Source organism: Thamnophis sirtalis, unplaced genomic scaffold, assembly GCF_051295495.1.
Source record: "Thamnophis sirtalis isolate CommonGarterSnake01/CBP01778 unplaced genomic scaffold, rThaSir2_p1.2 scaffold_6, whole genome shotgun sequence".
Classification (NCBI taxonomy): domain Eukaryota; kingdom Metazoa; phylum Chordata; class Lepidosauria; order Squamata; family Natricidae; genus Thamnophis; species Thamnophis sirtalis.
This window is the reverse complement of record NW_028261386.1, coordinates 36,532,957-36,558,277: the sequence shown is the minus strand read 5'-3', so window position 1 is coordinate 36,558,277 and position 25,321 is coordinate 36,532,957. Positions and strand designations below refer to the sequence as shown.

The 25,321-nt window shown below is 37.2% G+C and overlaps 2 protein-coding genes across 5 annotated transcripts in view; both read left to right on the top strand.

Annotated features, from left to right (window-relative positions):
- Window positions 1-4,480, top strand: part of MAP4K3 (mitogen-activated protein kinase kinase kinase kinase 3) — a 58,167-nt gene extending 53,687 nt beyond the window's left edge. For all 4 annotated transcript variants that reach the window (XM_014065761.2, XM_014065759.2, XM_014065758.2 and 1 more), the window contains 3 exons: window positions 824-894; window positions 1,567-1,622; window positions 2,104-4,480. In XM_014065761.2, the coding sequence (XP_013921236.1) occupies window positions 824-894; window positions 1,567-1,622; window positions 2,104-2,191 (215 nt within the window). In that variant the 3' untranslated portion in view covers window positions 2,192-4,480. The remainder of the gene's footprint in view (window positions 1-823; window positions 895-1,566; window positions 1,623-2,103) is intronic.
- A 2,406-nt stretch (window positions 4,481-6,886) lies between these two features.
- The window catches only part of SOS1 (SOS Ras/Rac guanine nucleotide exchange factor 1), a 51,203-nt gene continuing 32,768 nt past the window's right edge, over window positions 6,887-25,321 (top strand). Inside the window, exons 1-6 of the mRNA XM_087717602.1 lie at window positions 6,887-7,545; window positions 13,135-13,260; window positions 14,515-14,646; window positions 17,256-17,420; window positions 18,909-19,118; window positions 20,787-20,930. Coding sequence (XP_087573728.1) covers window positions 7,459-7,545; window positions 13,135-13,260; window positions 14,515-14,646; window positions 17,256-17,420; window positions 18,909-19,118; window positions 20,787-20,930 — 864 coding nt within the window. The 5' untranslated portion in view covers window positions 6,887-7,458. The remainder of the gene's footprint in view (window positions 7,546-13,134; window positions 13,261-14,514; window positions 14,647-17,255; window positions 17,421-18,908; window positions 19,119-20,786; window positions 20,931-25,321) is intronic.

Sequence of the window (25,321 nt, the reverse complement as noted above, 5' to 3'; positions counted from 1 at the left end):
CCATGGACTCAGTGTTTTTGATAATATAATCACAAAATAGCATTTGCTTTATAGCATTCTGCCCATCCAACTTTGGATATCACATGGAAGGTTCAGAATACTAGAAGGAAACAAATTTGTCACATATAAGAAAAAGATGAAAACGTCTTGCACCCTAAACATCAGTCCTTCATTTATTAAATAATGTATGGAATCAATACAGTTTAAGTAGGAAAGTGTTCTTTTTAAAAAAAAAAGAAAGGAATTTAGGGATTTTAGAAAGACAAAGAGATGATGGGTAATGAGAAAATATATGGGAAAATACCATAACCCCAATAAGTTTAGGTTAGTAGATGGTAATTTAGGACTAGACAATTTAACCGAAGTACTAATATTGACAGTATGTTAAAAGATACTATGAATTTAAAATAAGAAGGATTAGAAATGGTGGGGACTGTGAGGTATATTTCTGTGATGGACTGAATATTGTTAATAATTGGTGTTCTTAGTAATCCTATACATTTGGAATAATGAGTGATTTTTAAAATATTGAATGACATAAACACAGGGTGCAAAGAAATGTTATTTATTCTTAAATGAATCAAAAGGAAAATGTAAAAGGAATATGAAATAAGAATAGTATTGTTTGAAGTTGGAAGATTAGAATTTCACATGCTATCTGTACTATTATTGATAACGTATAAAAAAGATCTGACCCAATCAATGCACTGTCCACAAAGTATGTTTATATTGGAAAAAATAAAAAAAAAACTTATTTAAAAAGGTGTTTTTTTAGAACCCAGTGACAATAAAATCTAATTAGTGTTTTTTTTTTTCCTGCCAGTTTGCTTACAAGATAGCGTTTTGGCTTTTTGGAAGCATGGAATGCAAGGCAGGAGTTTTCGTTCAAATGAGGTAAATACTAAGAGATTTGAAAAAATATTTAAAAATATCTTGAAAAATAATTTGAAAACACAATGAGAATTTTTAGTATTTTTATTAGCTGAAACTTCAGATTATTTTGCAAACTATGGTAGCTGTAAATACATTTCCCCTATGGAAATGGCTGAAAATCATAGCAATCCAAGATATTAAGTAGAACATCTCAGTAGAAATATTGGCTTTTCTATGAGCTCACTCAATAACTTAAAGTACTCCCTTAGCCTTAGTTACGCCATATGGAAAAGAGGTAAATAATGATAACATATACCATAAACGTAATTGTACAGTTTGAGTCACTTAGCATTTTGTGTATTATAGAATTAATTTCAGTTCCCCAGAAATACTGCAATAATACTTAAAAGTAGAGCTGCTAGAGCTTGGCTTCCAATGTTGAGACAATCAGTACAAAGACTTAGGTTTTCTGTTCTGTTTTGTTTCTATCTAGTAGATGTCCAGAAATTTCTGCTGGATTTGGTAGCCCTAGCTAGTTAGCCACTGTATGTGTAAGTGTGTATGTATTTATTCAATTTAGATATGACTTCAGTTAATTTTATTTAATATTCCAAAGTAAAATGCTTGCAAGGTTGATTAATGGAGCATTTGTTACATGTACTTTCACTCTTAAATATTTGATTTTTCAAATAGATCACCCAGGAAATTTCTGACAGTACAAGAATATTTAGACTCCTTGGATCTGACAGGTATGATCAATCACAATCACAACATATAAGGAAGGAGTAGTTTTGGAATAAATTATCTGTTAAGCTTGGGACTCATTACATTAGTAGCTGCCAAACTCATTCTTTTGCTGAGGAGAAGCAGGAATCACTAGACTTGCTATGTATAATTCTCTTGCTTGCCTTTTTCTTCTGGACAGCTTTAAGTATTGGACTTCCATCATTTATAGGGAAGGAATTTGGCCAGTGTCTTATTGTCCTTTAGTCATCTCACTTGGGCAAGTGACTAATCCCTGGCAGCTGCTATCTCATTGAAGGTGTGATTGGATAAAGGAGAACAAACATACTTGATTAGATCAAGAAAAAAAACCTCTCAATTGGTTTATATTGTGTCACATGCTCCATCCTGCCCAAATCTGAAAGCAAGACCCAATTAAGGGCTTTCATAAAGGTTTGATATATTTGCCAAAATTATTGTTATTGGGATGTTCTTTTCCCCCCCCAGAGTTGTGGTACTGGAAAGTAGACCAACAGATAACCCTACTGCCAATAGCAACTTGTACATCTTGGCAGGTCATGAGAACAGTTACTGAGAAGAAGCAAGATAAGGAAACACTACTGCTTCAATACATCTGACATCAATTGCACAAAAGCGAAAGGATCCCAACTACAGTTATTTTGTAATTTATTGTAGTGTATGGGTATGAGTGAGAACAAGAATGCTTGCTCGGATGATATGCATATGATTAGCATATTCTAAAGAACTCTTGATTCACTATTATGTAATGTTTGTACATATATGCAGTATTTTTTGTTGAAGTGTATTACTGGAGGCCTCTCTTGATTTTTCTGTAGATAATGAACAAAATGTTTTACTTGTACAGATATGTAAAGTTTGCTGAGGACAGAAAATTGTGTTTGGGTACTATTTTAAGGACTAATGGGATGCTATTGATAAACACAGTACATTTAAATAACACTATTGTATTTTATTATGTAATTTACTAATATAAATAAATCTTATCTTTTAGACATTGTAATCAAGGCGGTAATCCTATTACAATCTTGTTTTTAGTTCTATGCAAGTACACTGGTGTTTTTGGTTGCACAAAGTGTTAATATGTAATGTATTCAGTCACAAAAGTACATTTGTGGAAATAATTTAGGCATTATAATTTTAGCTTATTTGGGTAGTTCTCTTTGTGAAACCAGCCAATTGAACACCTATATTTTTATATTTAAGGAAAATTCTCTTAATTATTTTCTATGCTTGGAGAGAGAAAAATACCTATTTTGAAATGGGAATAAATCCAATAGTGGTACCTTGGTGTAATTATAAGTGTGTACAATGATACAAAGCTTTATTATGATGAGTCTATCATGCAAAAATTCACAGCACTCCACACTGTGGAAGTGTTTAAATATTTGGAGTTAGATCCAGATAGCCATGTGCAAAAGGCCTTAGTACTGTATACAGTACTTTGCAGATATTCATTAGCACTTGCATTACAACAACGTATACATTTTCCTTCATTAAGAAGAGATTGACTATCACTAATGAATTGCCATTGTACCCTGTTGGATCTGCAGAGCTCCTCTCTGATTCTTATAGGACAGTGATGGCAAACCTTTTTGGTGCCGAGTGCCAAAAAGGGAGCATGCACTCACGCTTATCTGGGACACAACCTGGAAGAGGAGCTGCCCAGGGGGCATGCGCGCACTGGAAAATGAACTTCCAGTTTCCAGCGCACACATGGGCAGTGGCCAGCTAGTCTTCCGGTTACCGGCACACATGCTCACGCCAGAAAACGGAAGATCAGCTCTTCCAGTTTCCAGCACTGCTGCACACACGAAGACCAACTGATAGACGCATGCACATGCGCGCCAGAAACCTGGAAGAGAAACGGGCAATGCCATGCATGCCAGGCAACATGGTTCCATGTGCCATTTCAAGCACAGGTGCCATAGGTTCACCACCACGGTTATAGGATGATAGGGCCATAGGGCTCCTGCTGGATTCCATGTGTAGACAGAAGCTTTTCTTTTAGCAAGGAATATGAATCAATGGTTTTAAAATTAGATTCAAGGATCTTTCCTCTTCCTCAGACATAGCAACAAAGTTTTCAAACAAAAAAATCAGTAACAGAGGAAAGCATTTTGTTTAAAACAGGAAATGCTTATTGCAACTGGTTTTCCCAACCTCACAACAAATGTAGCTCCACCTCTCAGTTCAGGAAGAAGGAAAGCCAGCAATTCATATGCACCCTAACAACAGGAATGGTGAAATTATGACCTTCCTTGTGATGCTGAGCTACAACTTTTAAAGGCCAGTTGTGAGGGAAACTGGAGTATATTAATAATTAGTAGAAGATAACAGCTTCCTGGCACTAATACATAACATGCAACATGCACATATGTTTTTCTGAAGAGAAGGATGCTTCCAACCCACTGCCATCAAGGACGCCATATATTGACTACCTGTTCTGGAGAAAAAGTGATACTAGGTGGGGCAACTGTTTTAAGGAATTTTGCTTTTGTTTTAAAAAATGTTTTGCCTTACTACTGTTGTCACATTTTTTTCTCTTAATGTCTTAACACCTAGCCAGAATTATTTAGTTACTACCTCACAAAATTAAATGGTTATAACACATCACAGGAATTTTAGTTTTGAGCAAAACTATTCTGATTCTTTTCAGTGCGATATGTAGATGCCATGTTTTAGTGAAAATACATACTTTTTTGTATATGTTCTTTATACTGTGATATAAAGTAAGAACAAAGTACATTAAAACTGATTTATGGTCTGTATTATTGTTGGTAATGAATATTTCCTTATGTATATAATGTAAAATAAAGTTTTTAAGATGTTTGTTGTTCATGTGGATTATAATCTGCAGTAATTTTCCAATGAAATTAAGCACTTGCTAATTGAGGAAGAATATTTTTCCGAAATTAGCTTTGGTTGTAAAAAAAATAAATTTTAGACAGCAACTAAATTAACTTCCTTTAAATTATACTGCATAATACAAAGTAACTGTTGTGGCATAAGTACATCTTACAGTGTTTTTAGCATCTAAAGAAGTCCACTTATAGAATCCTTTGGCTTTTGATTTCCCCTCCTATGACTTGCCCTGGCTAATTGTATTCTGCTCCATTGCAGCGATGGTGGTGGCAGTAGGTCCAAGGCTTAAACTGTGTGTACTCATTCATAGGATCAAAGGATTGTGGGGATGGAAGTGATCATAAAAATCAACTAGTCCACAGGTGTCAAACTTGATCGTGTTGCGGGACAGAGCGTGAATTCTCAATTTTTTTGCCTTTGAGAGCCAGGGTGGGTGTGGCCTGTGCAGGCTGTATCTGGCTTGCGGGCCATCAATTTGACAGGCCTGATTCTAGTCCAACCTTTCATGCTTGTTTGCTTTCCAGCCACAGAGCACATTCTTCTATATTTGAGCTGAAACCTTCCTCTTTTCTTTTTAAATGATGGTTCATATTTATGACCATTGCTTGTCCCAAGGTCATGTGATCCAATTTTCCTGTAATTTGCTTACAAATTGTCATAATTTAGAAATAAGCAGTAAACTGGCTTAGAGTATTAGAAAGTGAAAATGATGCAGAATTCCCAAATGATCTGTCTAAACTGGGTGAACAATATAGAATTTTCCTAATCGGAGGTCTTTTGGAGCACTGCAAAAAGGTTGTTCCAGTCTCCGTAATTTTTTTAATTTTTTTCTCCTCAAAATACTAGGAAGGGGGAAACATTCAATTACACTAATTGGAACAGCACATAATCCATGGAATAGCCACAAGATATTGTGAAGAATATCTTACCTCTGAATAATTACCTTGGAATAAGAAATGTATGGAAGAAAAATCGGTAAAATGAGGAGCCAGATTGTGGAGGCAATGTGCTGACTGTAAATTGCTTAAGAGAGGACTGTGAAGTGATATATAAATCTAAGTCCTATTGTTATTGCTATGAGGGTGAGGGGTTAGCCTTAAAGACTCAATGTTATCTCCAAAGATTGTTTGCATGGGAACAAAGACAGGAAAAAGATTTGTCTTTGTCTCCCATTTGCAAATCCTGGAAGGCAGCATGATTCTTTTGTTTCTTATGACCTTCTAATGGGATTTCGTTGTCTAGTTTGGAAATAAACGATCACCAGCCAAAACTTCCAAGAGGAAACAATGGTAATTTTATTCTTCACTTTGCAATGCTGGTAGACCACACACGTAGGTACAGTGGATACACCATAAATTGTCAATACATTTGCCTTATATTCTGTAGTACCATTACAAATTTACCTCTCACCTCTTCATTGGCACGGCAATAATGATATCATAACCTATGTATAGTGTCTAAAATGGATATATTACCTTCGCCCCTGATTACATCTCCCACTACTCTAATTCTATCTCCCCCTGCCCTTATTTACGAACTTCCTTTTTATGGTCCTAGTTCCTAAAGGTTGTCATATCAGTAAGTTCTGGTTATGGCTGGTTTCTAGCATAAGAAAGGCCTCTAGTTCCTAGGTACAATTCTCAGGCTTCAGTCTAGCTCACGAGATTAGAAACGTATACAATGTAGTTTCTTCACAGGCCAACCTGTCTTCTTAAAATTCTGTAAAAACAATACAACTCTGTTTTCCACATTCTGGAATTTCAAAGAGGCGAATGGGACACCGTTTTATGAGACATCCTCAGAGGCTCACCCAGGACTTTCCTTCCTGTACATTTTTTATTTTGGGTTACCGAGGCCGAGGAAACTATTTTACATTATGGCAGTTCGTGGTATCAGGCAGTTTTCAGATAGCTTAGGAAAACAAGATTAAACATATTTTATACTTGATTCCCGAACTGCATATATTACAAAACTGGAGGGGGGGGATTTTCAAGGAAAACATTTAAGAGAGAACCTGAATTATTTTTTTTAGAGGAGTCAGTTATTCTTGTGCCGCCAACATAACGCCACATCTTCGGAACTGCACGAAAAAACACGCCTTCAGCTTCCTGTAATTCCACAAAATCCGCAATGTTCGTTTACTGTCAAACCAATTATATGAAGGAATCCAGTATTATCCCGCGTTGTTTTGTTTTGAATATTCAAGTAGAGACCGGCGACAGTCATGAGTCCTCCAGGCCACAGGCGGCGCATTGACAGATCTCGCCTCCTCCAGCCCCTTTCCACAGCTCAAAACAGATTCGCTCAAACATTCGGTTTTCGATTCTCGGTCCTAGATCGAGCAGAGGTTATGATTAACTCACAGTCTCACTTCCGCACTTCGGAGGAAGAGGAAAAAGGAAAGCAAAGCGAACAACTTCCAAAGAAGACGCTTCGGGAAGAAAAAAAAAAGAGAGGAGTGACTGAACGTAAAGTGCGCATGCCCAATCAGCCTTCGCACTAACTGCGCATGCGTTGGCGGTTATACTCATCAGGACAAGGGAAGAATCCCGAGAGTTCAAAGCTGCAGGCGAGACCCTGCCCCTTCTTCTCAAGAGTAACCGTCATTTTCCTCTCGTGGACGGTTTCCCCTCGGACCTTTTTCAGTCTCGGACCTGTCAAGACGAGAGATAGGATGCTCGGTGGTGTCTTGATCCAGGCCGGTCCCTGCGCTGAGTGAGACAAGGCCAGGCCGGTCGGCGGGTGACCGGGAAAGGGATGTCGCCACCGTACTCCGACGTTGGGTTTTGCCGCTGCCACCTTTGGCGGCTCCCGCTGCCTCTGCCCTCCTCCGGTGGTTCTGGTGGCTGCCCGCGACCTTCACTCCAAGCCCGGGAGCAACGTCGGGCTCGGGCTCGGCACTGATTCCCGTCGTTTTCCCCCACCCCACCCCTTAGGGGGCGGGACGGGGTAGGCAAGATGCAAGCGGCTCCGCTGCAGTACGAGTTCTTCAGTGAAGAAAATGCACCCAAGTGGCGGAGTCTGCTTGTGGCCGCCCTCAAAAAGGTGAGAGAGTCTTTATCTTTCCAGCGCACGTTGGATTTACAAATACCTCGAGATTTACAAGGCTTGCAGATGATACCGTGAAGGTTAGATAATGTGTGCAGATTAGAGATAGGTTAGATCAGAGATTTTCAAACTGGCAACTTTAAGACTGGTGGACTTCAAGTCCCAGAATTCTCCAGCCAGCTATAATATGCTGGCTGGAAAATTCTGGGACTTGAAGTCCATCAGTCTTAAAGTTGCCAAGTTTGGGGACCCCTGGCTTAGATAGATAACGCATGAAGATTAGATATACAGTTATATAGTTAGCGCCTGGGGTTGATGACTGTTGGCAATTAAGTTGAGGTATTTTGTAACTTACCGTGGGAGAGCCTATATCTATTCCCTAATTACTATGCTTGGATATACACCAGGGAATTGTGATAATCGAATGTCAGTGGTTTTTTTGGTACCTGCATAATTTGCCTTGGGTAAAAAATCAGCACGCACGTTCTGCAAAATGTATGCTAGACTGCAGTAGAAATCCATGCACTGGGTTGAAAATAGCCGCCAGCAGTTGCTGGCCATAAAATATATTAGTCTCTTGTATCTGTTTAGAGACAAATAGTGGAAAGGGAGAGAAAAAAATGAAGGAACTAAAAGAACATGGAAACAGACAAGAAGAAGACAATATTTTTCTCCAAAAAAATCAGATTGATCATAACATGTGCAAATACTTCATATTAGAGGAGAGAGTATTGGGAAAGTTAAATAGCCTTGAGATATTAAAAGAAAGACTACTTCAATTGTTTATTAGACACTGGTGTTCTGCTTTGCTTTTCCTAGAGCCATTCCTATGTAGTCTCTTATTTTAATTTGAATGGACATGAATCAAGGATTTTGCTGAAAATAAATTATTCAGGATTAAGTGCTTGGATAGGAGACCACCTGGAAATCTTATTTAGTGTTTTGGATGCTATGATGAAAGGCATTATATAAATTTACCAAATGGATAATGCTGTACAGTGAATATATGAGTATTTCTATTTCTATTTATTAAATTTATAGGCCGCCCAATCCCGAAGCACTCCGGGTGGCTTACAGAAATAACATTTTAAGAAAAAAGTTAAAAAACAAACAGAAGAAAGCAGATTAAAAGAACCACATCATGCACCCAGTCTAAGCGGGGCTGGACCTCAGTCAAGAGGTCAATAGCCCCAGGCCTGCCGGAATAGCCAGGTTTTGATAGCTTTTCGGAAGGCCATGAGAGTGGGTAGGGTCCGGATCTCTGGGGGTAGATCGTTCCATAGGGTGGCAACAGAGAAGGCCCTCCTCCATTGGTGCCGCCAGCCGACATTGTCTAGTTGATGGCACCTGGAGAAGGCCCACCCTGTGCGATCTTATCGGTCTTAGGGAGGTGTGTGGCAGAAGACGGTCTCATAGATATCCACCAGTACCTTGAATCGTGCTCAGAGACCAATAGGGAGCCAGTGCAGCTCGCGGAGGATAGGTGTAGTAATAGGGAGCCAGTATCGCTCGCGCGGCTGCATTCTGGACTAATTATAGTCTCCGAACAGTTTTCAAGGGCAGCCCCATGTAGAGTGCATTACAGTAATCCAGTCTTGAGGTGACGAGGGCATGAGTGACTGTTTGCAGTGCCTCCTGGTCCAAATAGGGCCACAACTGGTGCACCAGGCGAACCTGGGCAAAGGCCCCCCTGGTCACAGCCGACAGGTTCTAACGTCAGCTGCGGATCCAGGAGGACCCCCAAGTTGCGGAACCTCTCTGAGAGGAGTAAATTTTCTCCTCCCAGGCTTAGGGACGGACTAACTGGGCTGTCCTTAGGGGGCAACATCCACAGCCACTCGGTCTTGTCAGGATTGAGTGCGAATTTGTTCACTCCCATCCAGACCCTAACAGCTTCCAGGCACTGGCACATCACTTCCGAGTATGTTGCCTTAGCCTAGCCACATATTTTACTCTACTCTATATGCATGTTTTTCTTTCAAAACTGCATCATGTTTAATTATTCTAATTTCTTAATTAGCACATAGTAGCCTAGTTTACCTAATGAAAGGTAGCATTGATTGGAAATTTCTTCTATATAATTTAAGTGAAGATGAAAAAGTTGCAGGTTTTTGCTGTTATTTTGTTTATGAGAATGGATGTTTTATATATATATATATATATATATATAGCTGCATGCATGCATTTTCTTGATTGGAGCAGTGATCTAAGATTTAGCATTTCAGAGCAATTGAGATTTAAGTACATTTGTGTTACATCAATGATTGTGCTTAAACTTTTATGCTCCAGTTGAAAAGCATAAGATAAGGTTTTGCAGCTGCTTCCCTACTTTACTTTGTTAACTGAAAATATGTGAGTTGAATACTTCTGCAAGCTATAGTTTAATTAAAGGAACTATTACTATCAATAGTATCTATATTTTGTTTATATGTTAGCTTTATTGCCTTCAAGAGTACAATGTAGAGTACCCTTCAGTCCTTCCTCCAATTTTTTCTCCTTACTATTTTTATGACATAGGATGAGATGAGATAATGATCATCCGAAGTCACCAAATAAAACCTCTATGATTGAATGTTGAATTCATAATCATTATCCAACATCTTTAATGTACACGGTGGTGACTATATGGTAGTGTTGCATTGAATATTGACACTATTGAAATAGCTTTTTAATCTAATTCTGGAATAGGAATTAGTTGTAATTCAAAAATGTGTGTGTGTGTCTGTATATATACAGACACACACAAATATAAATATTTGTACATATATATAAACTACTTGCTCCTTTCACATTTAGCTAATATTAATGTCTCATTTTATTTGCTAGCCAAATCACTCAATGTAATAACTATTTAGAAATCTTAGGTCTAAGTTCTACTCATAAACAAATGTGTAACTGATGTTTTTTGATTGCAGAAATTAAGCCTCAGTATCTAATTTGGACAAAAGACCCAAACAGAGGTTAATTTAGCAAGGGGGGAGGAAATGAAAACACAAGCTGTGGTCTATGTCTGTTTTAACCTCATACAATATTGGAATTATCTTTGTGTTGATTTCTGTGTTGTATTCTAGTTTTCTATTTGATATTTGAACTGTGTAAGGAAAAACAATGTATACAAAACATGAGGGAAGACAATAATGAAGGGAAGGGGAAAGAAAGGAACTAATAGCTTTGGAAAGTAGGTCTTATTTATTCCCAGTTTTGCTGGTATTTGCTGACTTAGGCAGTAAGTGAAGAACAACTTACTCTGTGCATTGTTGTATTTTAAGCATCCTCCCATTGAATGCAGGGATTATAGATTAACTGTACCATTGGCATAACTGGTGAGTCTAACAGTTTAAATTCAGCTAAGCTGCCCAATTACGAAAGTACCCTTCATCTAGCCATAGACATAACTTTCCATCTTTCCAAATTCTTGGCAAATAAAATATGCTGAATTATTGGAGCCTCCATCTTCCACTCAGACCAGCATCTCTGCAATGTCCTGTGCGTGTTCTCCAGGCAACAGAAAGTTAGGGCTGCACTGTTAGATAGCTTTTAAAAGGATCACTGTAGAGAAGAATAACATTTTCAGGTGACCACTGCTATTACACAACACTTTTCTAGGACACATTAAATGATTGAAATTTGTGAGATCTAGAGTTGTGATGGCGAACCTATGGCACATGTGCCAGAGATGGCACACAGAGCCCTCTCTGCTGGCACACGTGCCATTGCCCCAGGTAAAATCTCTGTGGCATTTCTTTCATGATCTTTCTGCTTCACTGCAAATGACGAAACAGAAGCTCACAAAAGAAAAAGATCTTACCTCTTGCCACACGGCCGGTGTTGGGATGCCCTGCCGGCCAGCCAATCTCTGGGTCTCTGCTGCATATGCGTCCAAGCGCGCATGCATGTCTGTGCGCACGCACACCTTTCCATTTGGACATGCACGCAGTTTGGGCACTCAGTGTCTAAAAGGTTTGCCATCACTGGTCTAGAGTTTTCTGGAATTCTCAAATTGATAACTCACAAGATCTGACATATATGTATGTACAGGAAACCTAGCCACTAGATACACATATGGGAAACTGATTGTTAATTAAATAGGACTTCATATATTGAGGCAATAAAGCTGCAAGAAGCTGTTTGAGGCAGGCAAGCAGATAATCATGACCTTTATTTTCCTGCTTACAAGGTTCTTCAATATCTGACTGCCCACTGTTAAGGACAGAGTGCTTAGTGGATCTTTTACTCAGATGTGATAACTAAGCTTTGCTTCGATTAATGATGGCCTATTTAATGAGCATCAAAACTAAACAAAGCACTTTCTGGCTTTAGCATGTTCTACAATCAAATAATAGCCTTTGAATCTCCTTTGTTTATAAAATAAATAAAGAGGAGGGTATTCTGCATCAGATATTGTTGTCTGATCATATCTAATTCTATTTCTTACTCGCTTCAGATATTAGTCTTTTTCATCAAATGGGTGCGCCTAAATAATTGTGCTAATATGAGTTGAATCTTTTTGTTGTCTGCTTTTCAACTAAAGGCATATGAGTTTTACATCTCTAAATAGTTATGAAACTTAACAATTGAAAGCAATGTCATTTTCTGAGTAACTGAATATGGTGGCATTTAAAAAAATTAGGTTTCAGTCAAGGTTAAAGGAAAATGAATTAATTTGGTAGTGTTTATATGTTTCGGAAAGTATAAGTGGATATTCACTGCTGTTTCTAAATACTTTATACTCCTAGTCTTGTCATTAAAGTAAGAATTACTTCAGTTTCTTAATGTTATAATCATGCTTTCTGCAGATAAATAATATAAAACTTATTTTATACATCAAATTTAGAAACTTCCCATCTCACTCAATATTAGTATACTACTGATGTCCTTTATAATATTTTTGTGCCCAGTGGTACTTAAAAGTCAATCAACGTTGAATTTTCAATACTTCTGTGTTACTTAAGGTGAAGTTTAGGATTCCCACCATTTCGTTCTTTAAAAGGTTGTTGCCCATCTCGCCCATTTTCCCAGCAAAAACTACAATATACTATAGAATGCATAAATGTTTTACCTTACATTTCATAATATATCACCTGCTTTATATGTACAGCTTATTTCATATTTTAAAAATAATAAAAGATATGGATAAGGATGAATTACAACTTTCCTTTTCCCTTGTTACTTCAATATTCTAAGAAATAAGATTTCTTGTCAGTTTTTAATATTCAATTTCAGTCATTTGAATTGCAATCATAAATGATACTCTATAAAGGAAATGTGTTAATCACCTTGTCTGCTAGTTTAAGATGACCAAGTCAAAGTTTTTATACTTCTCTTTCTTTCCTTTGTATTCAATTTCATCCAGTGAGTTCATAGTGGTTCATAAAACTGAATCAGTAATTTTCGATGCAGTTCTTTGCCTTGATTGTAATGATGTTTTCATTCTTTGTGCTTCTTTTTCCTTTCTGCAGTTTAAATACTCTTGATGTCTATAGTCTGAATCTAAGGTTTTTAATATGTCTTTTGTGGGCCACCAGACTTTTAGCTTTCCACATTTTTGTAATGAATTTTCTTATGTTCAATTATTTTTTAATATAGGTCCAGATGCAAGTCCACCCTAAACTATCTTCCACAGATGATGCTTTGCAGTATGTTGAGGAGTTAATTCTGCAGTTACTAAATATGCTGTGTCAAGCTCAGCCAAGAAGTTTCTCAGATGTAGAGGTACCACTTGTAGTTCATTGTCCAATTCCATTCATTCTTGATGTTCTTCTTGTTGATATACGGGTAGTCCTTAAAACTGATTGTTTAATGACAGCTCAAAGTGGCTGCATTTAGCAACCAAAAATTGTCATAAAACCAGGTCTGATTTGATTTATGACTCTATGACTTCTAGTGATAATTCTGGTTTCAATTGTGATCATAGATCACAAAGAGACTTACCTGCATTAAGAAATACCCATAATTGAATATAAAATATGTATTGTATTGTTATTAAATTTTGACATAATTTTGCATTGTTTGTTTCTACGGCTATATTGAAAACTCCTTTGAGATAAAGGAGGGATATGGGGTATGTGAGGTTTAGAAATAGGAAAAATAAGTAAATAAAATGTTATGAAGCAGCAAATTGGGTTGGATCCTTTTAGAGTATGTTGGTATCTACAACTGCAGATTTTTGCTACTGCAGAAGTTTGCAGTTAGAATGCTAGCTGATTTGAATATGTGGGATCATATTCTGAATAAAATTTTAGCAGCTGCATTACTCTAATTAATGGTTCATATCTTTATATTCAAAATATATTAAAATCTAAAGATCTTAAGAGTATTCCCCCCATTAACTCACCTGTGCATGAAAATAATTGGATGAGGATTTTCTCTTAGTATCTTTGTAAGAGAAGTGGAATGAAGGCATACTTTAGTGACATTGCAGCTTTTAAATGTTCCTCTGTAGGGATATTTGTCTAATGACATTATAACTATTTTTTAAAGATGTCAAATAAGACTGTTATTTGCTTAATTGTTTTTAATGCCTATCAATAGCAATAGACTTATATATTGGTCCATAATGCTTTAAAGTGCTCTCTGTGCAATTTACAAACGTCAACATATTGCCTCCAACAATCTCTGTCCTCATTTTACCAACTTCGGAAGGATGGAAGGCTGATTCAACCTTGAGTCAGTCAGGATTGAACACATGGCTGTGAGAAGAGTTAGCCTGTAATATTGCATTCTAACCATTGACCACCACAGGTCTTATCAATTGTGCATATTTTATTTGAGCCTATCCAATTATATTTCTGTATTAAATAATTTGCTGTACATGTTATACATTGTGCTTTGAATGTGAAATGAAATACAGAGTGGAAAAAAAATATCCCTTGCCCCCAAAAGTAGCTTTAGTTACTGAGGACATGGTAATGCAAAATGCTATCTACTGTTTATATATTTAACTGTACTTCCTCTGTGTATTACAAGGATCGTGTCCAAAAAAGTTTTCCTCATCCGATTGATAAATGGGCAATAGCTGATGCGCAATCTGCCATTGAAAAGAGAAAGCGAAGAAATCCATTATTTCTTCCAGTAGAAAAAATTCATCCACTCTTAAAGGTAAGTAATATGAACATAATATATAAGATGTTACAAATTCAATAGATTAGGTTTTTTTTTTCAGATAACCAGTAATATTTTGAAAGAGAAGCCAATTTCTTAAAACTTATAAATATAATTTATTTTCCAATCCATCTGGAACTTGTTTAAACAATCTGTCATTCTTAATTAATAAAGTTTGTAATTAGATATCTCCTTATTTTAAGTGGCATTAGTAGCCCGTCAGAAAGTTTGATTGTCAATGTGCTGCTTCTCCCATTACTCCGATGAGGATTAGATGGTGGGGAACTCGGAAGTGCTTCATCAAAGCAAAGATCAGGCATTATCCCTGCCCTTCTTTAGGTTATGAAAAGGATTTCTCCCTTGTTATATGTGTCTGTGACACATGATAATTGGAGATTTGGAACACTTAAACTTGCCTTAGCTCTGGAGAAAGGCTGAGGATTATAGTTTTCATAACAGAATTGGAAGTGATCTCAGAGGTCATATTGTCTAATCATCTTTTTGGGGAGGATCTATTAAAACATTTTGGATAGATGGCTAATGTATCCTTTGTTTAAATACTTCCAGTGAAGGGGAAATGATGCAGATTTCATGATGCAACCTGTTCTACTGGTTGACAGCTCTGTGATATTTCTCTGAAAGAAGTGAAATTATAAACCTATCTCTGTTCCAAGGCATGAGGTTAATATAAGAGTGATCTATTGGTCAATTTCCCATAATAGCCTAATTCCATACTGCCAGCATCGTTTCTAGCTCTAGTTGCCTTAGTCTGGGTTGCCTATTATATAAGTTTTGTTTTAATTGTTTTATTCTGTACTCTTTATTGAATTTATAAGCTGCTCAGAATCTTCTAGAATGGGTGGCAATATTTAATTTAAATTAAACCTATTTTTATAACCAATACAGATGAAAAATAATATGTATTGTTAGCCAGTCTAAATGTAAGATTTAGGCACTCTGGATTTTAATTTTAATTACTTGTTACATATTTCGTAAATGCATAAATTATATATAAAAAAAGAATTAATCTGTGTAATTCTATGGTAAAATACCGTATTTTTTGGAGTATAAGACACACCAAGATTTTGAAGAGGCAATTTTTTAAAAAAGTTTTTGCACTCTGCAGACCTCCCAAAACCAACCCGTTTTTCACAAAAACGGGCCCATTTTTTGTAAAAAAAAAAAAAGGGCATGCATAGCCTTTAGGAGGCTTATAGAGTACTCCTGGGGGCGGGGTGGGGGAAGTGAGCAAAAAACAGCCTGTTTTTCACTCATTTCTACCCTCCCCTGCCCCCAGAAGTTCCTGAAGGCTCTGCACGGCCATTTTGGTGAAGGGGTGGGGTTTCAGGAGGCAAAAAATGCTGTTTTCAGTGTATAAGACGCACCCAGATTTTCAGCCTCTTTTTTGAGGGGAAAAGGTGCATCTTATACTTCGAAAAATACAGTACAATATAATTTAAAAATGAATATGCTAGTTTCCTCACAGTGCTCGTCAAAAATGTGTGCGAATTGCCTGGGAAAAAGAAAACGAGAAATGGAAAGCCACCAGATAGGCAAAAAAAATTGAGGCTAGGGAAAAGAAAGCCAAGATGATGGATTTTGATCGTTATAAAGTTATGAAAGCAAAGAAAATGAGAAATGGATCATCAAGCATGAAGTTAAAAAGCTTCAAAAGGCATCTTCTATCAAGAAAGCATAAATTGTCAACAAATAACACTTCAATTTCACTTACATGGAAAAAAAATTGAATATGCCATCATCACCAAGGTGTCATCTGAGTTACTATACTTCGTTCAATAAAACACTAATACTAAACATTTGGTTAAATAGTGCAGCATCCAATATTGAACAATCAAATTCTGGGTTATATTGGGGACTGCCGGCTCCCAAGGGTATTTGCTCACCCTGTATGCTGCAAGATAGAGAGTTTACTCTGGGTATCAGCTTGTAGGACTCAGGTGTGCCTTCTCAGTCCTGGTCCCTACTCGTTGGAAGGTTTCCCCCACCCCTACCTCCATTGACAAATAGTTCGGTCTGACTTTGTAGTAAGTCAGTTAAGATCTGATCTGTCTCTGGGTGCTTGATTCAGGATGACCACAATTCCCAGTTAGTGAGTATTGTGTATTTCAGTTCTGATTGCCATTTTATTGGTTTATTTGGTTTTTAATGGTCTGAACTCTGTTTATGCCAATCTGAGTCATATTGTCTGAGTTGGGTAGCCATGTAAATGTTTCAAATAAATAGATTCTCTTATTGGTGTCAGCAATATAACAGATGTCCAAGCTTTAGAATACTTCAAATTCTTCATAAGTGAAATGGTATAGAAACCAAAGAAGAAAAATCCAAAAATTGTGGCTGGTATTATAGCACTTTATGAAAACTTTAAAAGCAGACATTCAGAAATGAAAAGTAAATCTTTGCTCCTTTGATCCCTCATGGTGTGCTTCCACTATAATTCCTCTAGTATCTACAGAAGGCTGAATAAATTTGTGCACCTGTCAATGTTTATATGTCCTTTGATTGAACAATTATCCATCTTTAAATGTATACATTTATTAAGTGTGTCTGGGCATAATGAAATATTAAAATAAGTTTATCTCTTTCAGGAAGTCTTGGGATATAAAGTTGACCATCAAGTGTCTGTTTACATTGTAGCTGTATTGGAATACATTTCTGCAGATATTTTAAAATTGGTTGGAAACTATGTACGAAATATAAGACATGATGAAATTACTAAACAGGACATCAAAGTGGCAATGTGTGCTGACAAGGTATATACAGTCATATTTATAGCTATGTCATCTTGGTACTAGCTGAATTTAGACATGGACCTGAGCTTTTGAGAAGTAGGAAATTGGATTCTCATTTCTTTCTCTTAGTGTCATCTTTATAATGTCTATAATAATAATAATTCTTTATTGTTGGTGCAAAACATATGTACAATGAGATGGATTGAACTCCCTCAGTGCAGCCCCCAACAAAATACAACTCAAAGTGAAGACAGAGAGAGAGAGAGAGAAAAAAAAATAATCCCATATTCAATAAATAGATACACCCATGTTACACCCATCCTCCACGAGCTGCACTGGCTCCCTATTGGTCTCCGAACGCGCTTCAAGGTGCTAGTGGTTACTTTTAAAGCCCTACATTGTTTAGGACCTGGCTACCTGAGAGACCACCTCCTGCCACATACCTCCCAACGACCAACAAGATCCCACAGGTTGGGCCTCCTCCGGGTGCCGTCAACCGGACAATGCCGGCTGGCAGCCCCCCGGGGGAGGGCCTTCTCTGTAGCTGCGCCGGCCCTGTGGAACGATCTACCCGTAGAGATCCGGACCCTTACCACTCTCCCGGCCTTCCGAAAAGCCACCAAGACCTGGCTGTTCCGGCAGGCCTGTGGCTGTTGATTAATGTCCAGCCCCACTTAGACAGAATGCATCGTGTGCAATTTTAACAATTGTATTTTTACCTTTAATTTTTTACCTTTAATTTTTAATTGCTTTTTATCTTGTCTGTAAGCCGCCCAGAGTCCCAAGGGAGTGGGCGGCATACAAATTTTATTAAATTTCAAATTATATTAACAAACACCCAGTCCCATTACACCAGTGTGAACATGTTACATATTGTGCCGGCCCTGCAAGTCCATAGTACTAGGTAGTTATGATGTTATTTTGCATTCAGGAGTCTGACAGCCCATGGGTAAAAACGGTTCTTCAGCCTGTTTCCGGCTGGCTATGCTTCTATATCTCCTTCCTGATGGTAGGAGGGTAAAGTGCTGACCAAGGTGTGAGTCGTCCCTGACTTGGTCCTCCAACATTTTTTCAAAAGGCTGCAGCTTAAAGAGAAAATAATGAACATTTCCTCTGCACTTTCCATTCTTCAGTTGGTAATTCATGATATTGATCAGTATTTCTGAATGAAATTCTTCGACAGACTCTTGAGATTCTGACTGTTGCACATTTCTGTATAATTTAAAGGTTTCTTAAGCGTCAAATGAGATTGTGATGTGTATAATTTAAAGGTTTCTTAAGCGTCAAATGAGATTGTGATGAAATACCCATTTGAGTAGTTATGCTTATTTAAAGTAAGGTACGATTGCTGATTGTAAAATTTTCCTTCTGCCAATATGATTCTCAGACAAATACTTGCTTATATATTGTATTAATTTTCACATTGACAGTTTTTTATTCAATTGTACACAATATAATATATTTCCTTTTCTGATAGCTGGTATTAAGATCTTCCTCTCTTTCAATTAGGTGTTGATGGATATGTTTCATCAAGATGTAGAGGATATTAGTACCCTGACGTTATCTGATGAAGAACCTTCCACATCAGGAGAACAAACCTATTACGATCTTGTAAAGTCATTCATGGCAGAAGTTCGACAATATATAAGGGAATTGAATCTCATAATAAAAGTTTTTAGAGAACCTTTTATTACCAATGCAAAATTATTTTCAGGGCATGTAAGTACCTTGAATTTATTTTTTATATATATTGTTAGCATTATTCAAGAAAAATATTTTATTAGAGTGCTAGATTAGGAAAAACCATAATGAGCATACCATCTAAAAATCAAGTGCATATGTGCTCTAAACATATATATGCTTTAAGAATATAATATAGCCACTTGAGCCCCAAATTCTGTTGACTATATACATATCTATAATATACTTTATTATATATGTATGCCAACTTTCTTCTAGAGTTAAGATCTAGTCATTAATTGAACTGTCTAAAAATTTGATAAAGCTTCTAGAATTCCTCGAGACAGACATAGAACTGAGGTGATCCTACTGACATTATTAAAAACATTTTGAACATACAAATATAAAAAAAATCATCATTAAATGCTCTTGAATAACCTTCATATCATATCAGGACGTCTTTATAGAAAGACTATAAAGTAAAAACAACACCCTCCACACACAAAAAAAACCTAAAAAAAGACATTTTCAAATGAGAAAAGAAGTAGAGGAAAGGAAGAAGAGTTGTCTATGCTTGGTAGCAAATCGTGAATAATAATAAACTATTCAAGATAGTAACTAAGGTGGTAGACTGACTTCAAACAAAGGCATAACAAAATAGCAATAATGGTTCATTAGAATATCTGCAAGATACCACTTACCTGCAAGTAACTGGTGAGGCCACAAAATAGACAATACCGTACCATATTTTTCGGACTAAAAGATGCACTTTTTTGTCTCCCAAAAGGGGGTGAAAATGTCTGTGCATCTTATAGACAGAATATTGCCGAAGCCTCGCCCACCTAACAGACATTATTTTTGCTTCCACACGTCCCTTTTTCAGGCCTTTTTTTTTTACTTTTTGCCGCCCACTTTGGAGGGTTTTTTTTAACCTGTTTTTGAAGATTGGGGGGGGTCTTTTTCAGCTTTTCTTGGCCCATTTTCAAGGATTTTTTCAGCCCGTTTTTGAGGCTTTTTGGGGCCATTTCCCCCCCCCCCAAAAAAAATGGGCCAAAAAGCCTCAAAAATGGACCAAGAAAAGCCTCGAAAACATGCCAAAAAAGCCTCCAAAACGGGCTGAAAAAGTCTCGAAAATGGGTAGGGCCCAAAAATGAGGCGCGCAGAAGCCAAAAATCTTTTTTGTTTTTTTGTTTTTTAAAGTTTTTTTATTTTTAGTTTTCAAAACAGACACAACATAAAAAAATCCTCTTTTTTTACATACTGTAGAAAGTGTATCAGTTGGTTACAAAAAGTTTTCGTGCATTTCTTTCACAGTCACCCATGATTCATATTCTAGTATTTTAAATCAAATATATTTGTACATATTACCATCATCCTACCCCCATTCTCGTTTGACTATAATTGTTTAAACGTCCTTCATCATAAAACATACCAAAACTCAAGAAAACATACTGGCCTCTCATTTGCTATTTCTAGTATCCCAATAACACTATTCCTTATGGTCTATTCTAACTAAACATCAATAACATTTAGTAACAAAGGTTTATAATCTTCCTTTCCAAATCACTGTTTACAGTTTACATCCAAGGCCTATTGTGTAGAATACTGTTTCATTATTTCCTATGTAGGATGTCCCATAATCAACAAATTTAGTATTTAAATATCTCAATTCCTATTTCAGTATATATCAAAATATTTGTTTTGCAGGATGTAGAAAATATATTCAGCCGAGTATCAGACATTCATGAACTTAGTGTGAAGTTGCTAGGTCATATTGAAGATACAGTAGAAATGACTGATGAAGGCAGTCCCCATCCATTAGTAGGAAGCTGTTTTGAAGATTTAGCTGAGGTAGGTAACATTATAATATTATTTATGAATGTGCTACTATGCTCCATTTTCCTATTTTTCCGACTCGGGTATATCATACTTTTTTTTTTAAATGCTATGTATGTTGTCAGCAGTTTCTTTTGGCCCCAAGATTGAAGTATGACGTTGCTATACTTTTTAAGTGTATTTAGCAGATTGTGCTGCCTGTGGTTGTAGTTTCACAAAAAAGTTAGTTATCAGGGATTTATAAATCAGTTTCAGTCTTATACAAAACATTCCTATTTAAAGAAAAAAAAACTCTTTAGCATGCAAAAACTATTAAATAGATTTGAAAGTAGCGAATTTAGTTTGATGATTAATCTGATTTGGAGATTAATAAAATCACCTTTAGATTGAATCACCAAATCAAACCTTTTCTCAACGCTATTAACAGAAGCGGAAGATGCTTCAGTCAAACAGTGGTTCATTACTTTCAGATACTCTAAATTAAACTTTTGTTTTTGATCTAGTGTTTGTTTTAGGTATTCAATCTTGGTTGCCCTCTGGAATAATTTTTGTTGTATGAAAGACAGAGGAGGTGTGATCATGTTGATTTTCCTGGACTTCTTGAATCCTTCAGTCATTTGATGAAGCTAGGAGTCATTCAATCATTTGACAAGCTAAAGTTCTGCAGTTAAGTCTTAGTGTCATCTTATTTAGTTTACTATAAATTAAACTTCAGTTAGTACAAATACATGACTAGGCTACTGAGGGGAACTGAATAATGTAACCATACACTAACATTGTACAATAATACAATAATATCTCATTACTTTCTAGTATCTCATTGCTTTCTAGACCTAAAGCCCTTTCCTGGCATTGTGCAAATTGATGGAGAGTTCAAGAGAAAGGGAACACACAGTTAAAGCCCCTACCTTTCTCTTCAATGTATAGATCCTAAAGAGGAGCTATATTTATGTTGCTAGAAGATAGGCTTGTTGAGGACAGATAGTCCTTAAATTATGATGGTAATTGGGACCAGAATTTCTGTTGCTGAGCGATGTGATTTTAAAGCGTGATATCATATACCTGCATCACTTAGTGACAGCAATACTGTCAGTCTTTGTTGCCGTCATTATCATGTCCCATTGGTCATTAGGCAAAGACCCATCTTGATCCAAGCCATTCCTGGCTTGATCCTTTTCAGCCTGAGCCTCAGTGAGGTAAGGGACTGCCTCTTCTTTCTCTCCTCCCACTCACATATCTCCCATTCCCATCTCAGCCCTTTTGGCTTCTCTGCACATTAGCATAACTTGGTGCTGAGGCCAAAGAAGAGGTCGAGAGTCTTTAGCAGCTTAACCACCACTACAACCACTGGTCCTCTACTCCTGCCTTAGGACCTCCGGAATTGACAATGAGTGCCACCTCAAGCCCCATGCCATGCCCAGGCACCACAACAGAAGGCCTCAACTGTCCCCACTTCCTTGCAATCCCTGGCCCTATCACACCCACCTGACTGTCACCATGTTGCTGCTGGTATTGACAAGTCACACCTGACCCTGTGCAAGGCAGCTACTGGCTATGCTAGACCTTCTACCCAATGCCACTCACACCATTCTCACAATGCTTTGTAAAGCTTTCAGAAAACTTATAAGACCTTCCAACAGTCATGAAAAGATTGTGCCTGCTGATCTTCAACTCACATGCAGGCCATAGGGTGGCTGGGTTTTGGCACTGGGATGACTGGCCACAGGGTGGGGCTTGAGGTGGCACTCCTTGGCTGTGGCAGCACTGGGACTGAAGTAGAGGTCCAGGGGCAAGTGGCAGCTAGGTGAAACTGATGAAATTCCCAGGCCTTTACTTCAGAGATAGGCAGGTGAGGGGATTTAAAGTGTCTCTGCAGTCATTAGAGTGGGTAAGCTGCCAAGTGGTCAACTATGACCACAGGGATGCTTCAATGATCGTAACTTCAGAAACTGGGCATCAGTACAATTCATTCAGTGCTGCTGTAACTTTGAGCAGCTGCTGAACAAATGGTTGTTAAGCAAGGACTGCCTGTATTTATCTATCTATCTTTATAAACCGTTAGAGAGGGCTGTAAAGCACTGAAAAGCAGTATTTAAGTCTTATTGCTATTGCTAGCAGGAGCTGAAATAAAATAATCCTAGAAATGACATAAGTGAGTCATGTTGTCACTAAGGAAAATGCATCGACATATTCATATAGGGCCCAGATATCAATGTTTACTTAAGAGTAACTGCGGTTCCAATGAAGATACAGGTTAAATACACAAGCATAAGAATCATTCCTCTTTATATGCACATTTTTTGGAGGAAGTCATCACTTCGGAATACAGTAATTCTCTTCCTTCTTATATACTCCTTATATAAAGTCCGAAAAATCAAGGGAATTCCCACATTCTGCTCTGCTACTGGACCCTCCACCCAAATTTAGTTGAATATTTTTTTAATTGATTACTGTTGGAATTGGAAAATGTCTAGTAAATATCTGAAATCTTTCATAAAGCTTTATGTTTACTATTTGTCTATGTATTATAATTTCAGATTTTTAAATTTAAAATATTGTAAACATGAGCACTGTAAACAACCTGTAAACACTGAAAGACAAAAACACCAATAACTTTTTGTGTAGAAATAAAAATATATACAATACATTGAATACGTCCTACCTAAATACTGTATATAAATAATATATATTTGTCAATACAGGGATATCGTTTGATTAATTTAAAGCAATGATATATGAATCATGAGCGTTTGAATGTAATTGAATGAAATGAAATTGAAAGACAAAAAAGTTAAGTATAAAAAGTGGAAAGAGGGGAACATAACTAAGGCAGAATATCAGCACATAGCCCGAGCCTGTAAAGATGAAATAAGGAAAGCTAAGGCTCACAATGAAGAAAAGCTTGCCACAAAAGTAAAAAATAACAAAAAAAGCTTCTTCCAACATGTTAAAAACAAAAAAAAGGTTAAGGAAACAATTGGTCCATTGCTGGGAGAAAGTGGCAGGAAGGTGACAAGCAATAGGGAGAAAGCAGAACTATTTAACTCATTTTTTGCATCTGTCTTTACACAAAGGGATAAAACAGTCTAACCTATCAAAAACAGCACCACAAAAATCTGATTAGGAACACAAATTGAAATAGGGAAGAAAATGGTAAGTGAGCACCTGTTTACCCTAGACGAGTTCAAAGCACCAGGACTGGACGGATTACACCCCAGAGTTCTGAAGGAACTGGCAGATGAGATCTCAGAACCACTGAACTATATCTTTCAGAGATCCTGGAGCACCGGGGAACTGCCAGAGGACTGGAAAAGAGCTGATGTGGTTCCCATCTTCAAAAAAGGAAAAAAAAATAGATCCAGGAAACTATAGACTTATCAACCTGACCTCAATACCAGGAAAGATTCTGGAAAAGATAATCAAGCAATGAATTAGCAAACACCTAGAAGTAAACAAAGTAATAGCCAACAGCCAAAATGGGTTTGTCAAAAACAGATCATGCCAGACTAATCTTATTGCATTCTTTGACAAAGTGACAAAATTAGTGGACCAGAGGAATGCTGTCAATATAGTTTACTTGGACTTCGGTAAGGCATTTGATAAGGTAGACCATAACCTACTACTAGATAAAGTAGAAGAATGTGGGTTGGACAGCACCACCACAAGATGGATTCGTAACTGGCTGACCAACTGCACTCAATGTGTAGTCTTCAATGGAACTGCATCTACATGGAGAGAAGCATGCAGTGAAGGACCCCAAGGCTCTGTTTTAGGCCCAGTACTTTTCAACATCTTCATCAATGATTTGGATGAGGGAATAAATGGGGAACTCATCAAATTGGCAGATGACACCAAGCTGGCAGGAATAGCCAACACTCCAAAGACAGGCTTAAGATACAGAAGGATCTTGACAAACTTGAACATTGAGCGCTATCTAATAGAATGAAATTCAATGGTGAAAAAAGTAAGGTCCTACATTTAGGCAAGAAAAACGAAGTGCACAGGTACAGTATAGGTGGTACCTTCCTTAATAGTAGTAACTGTGAGAGGGATCTTGGAGTCCTAGTGGACAACCATTTAAATATGAGCCAGCAGTGTGCAGCAGCTGCCAACAAAGCCAACACAGTTCTAGGCTACATAAACAGAGGGATAGAATCAAGATCACGTGAAGTGTTAATACCACTTTATAATGCCTTGATAAGGCCACACTCGGAATACTGCATTCAGTTTTGATCGCCACGATGTTGAAAAGATGTGGAGACTCTAGAAAGAGTACAGAGAAGAGCAACAAAGATGATTAGGGGACTGGAGACTAAAACATGTGAAGAACGGTTGCAGGAACTGGGTATGTCTAGTTTAATGAAAAGAAAGACTAGGGGAGACATGATAGCAGTATTCCAATATCT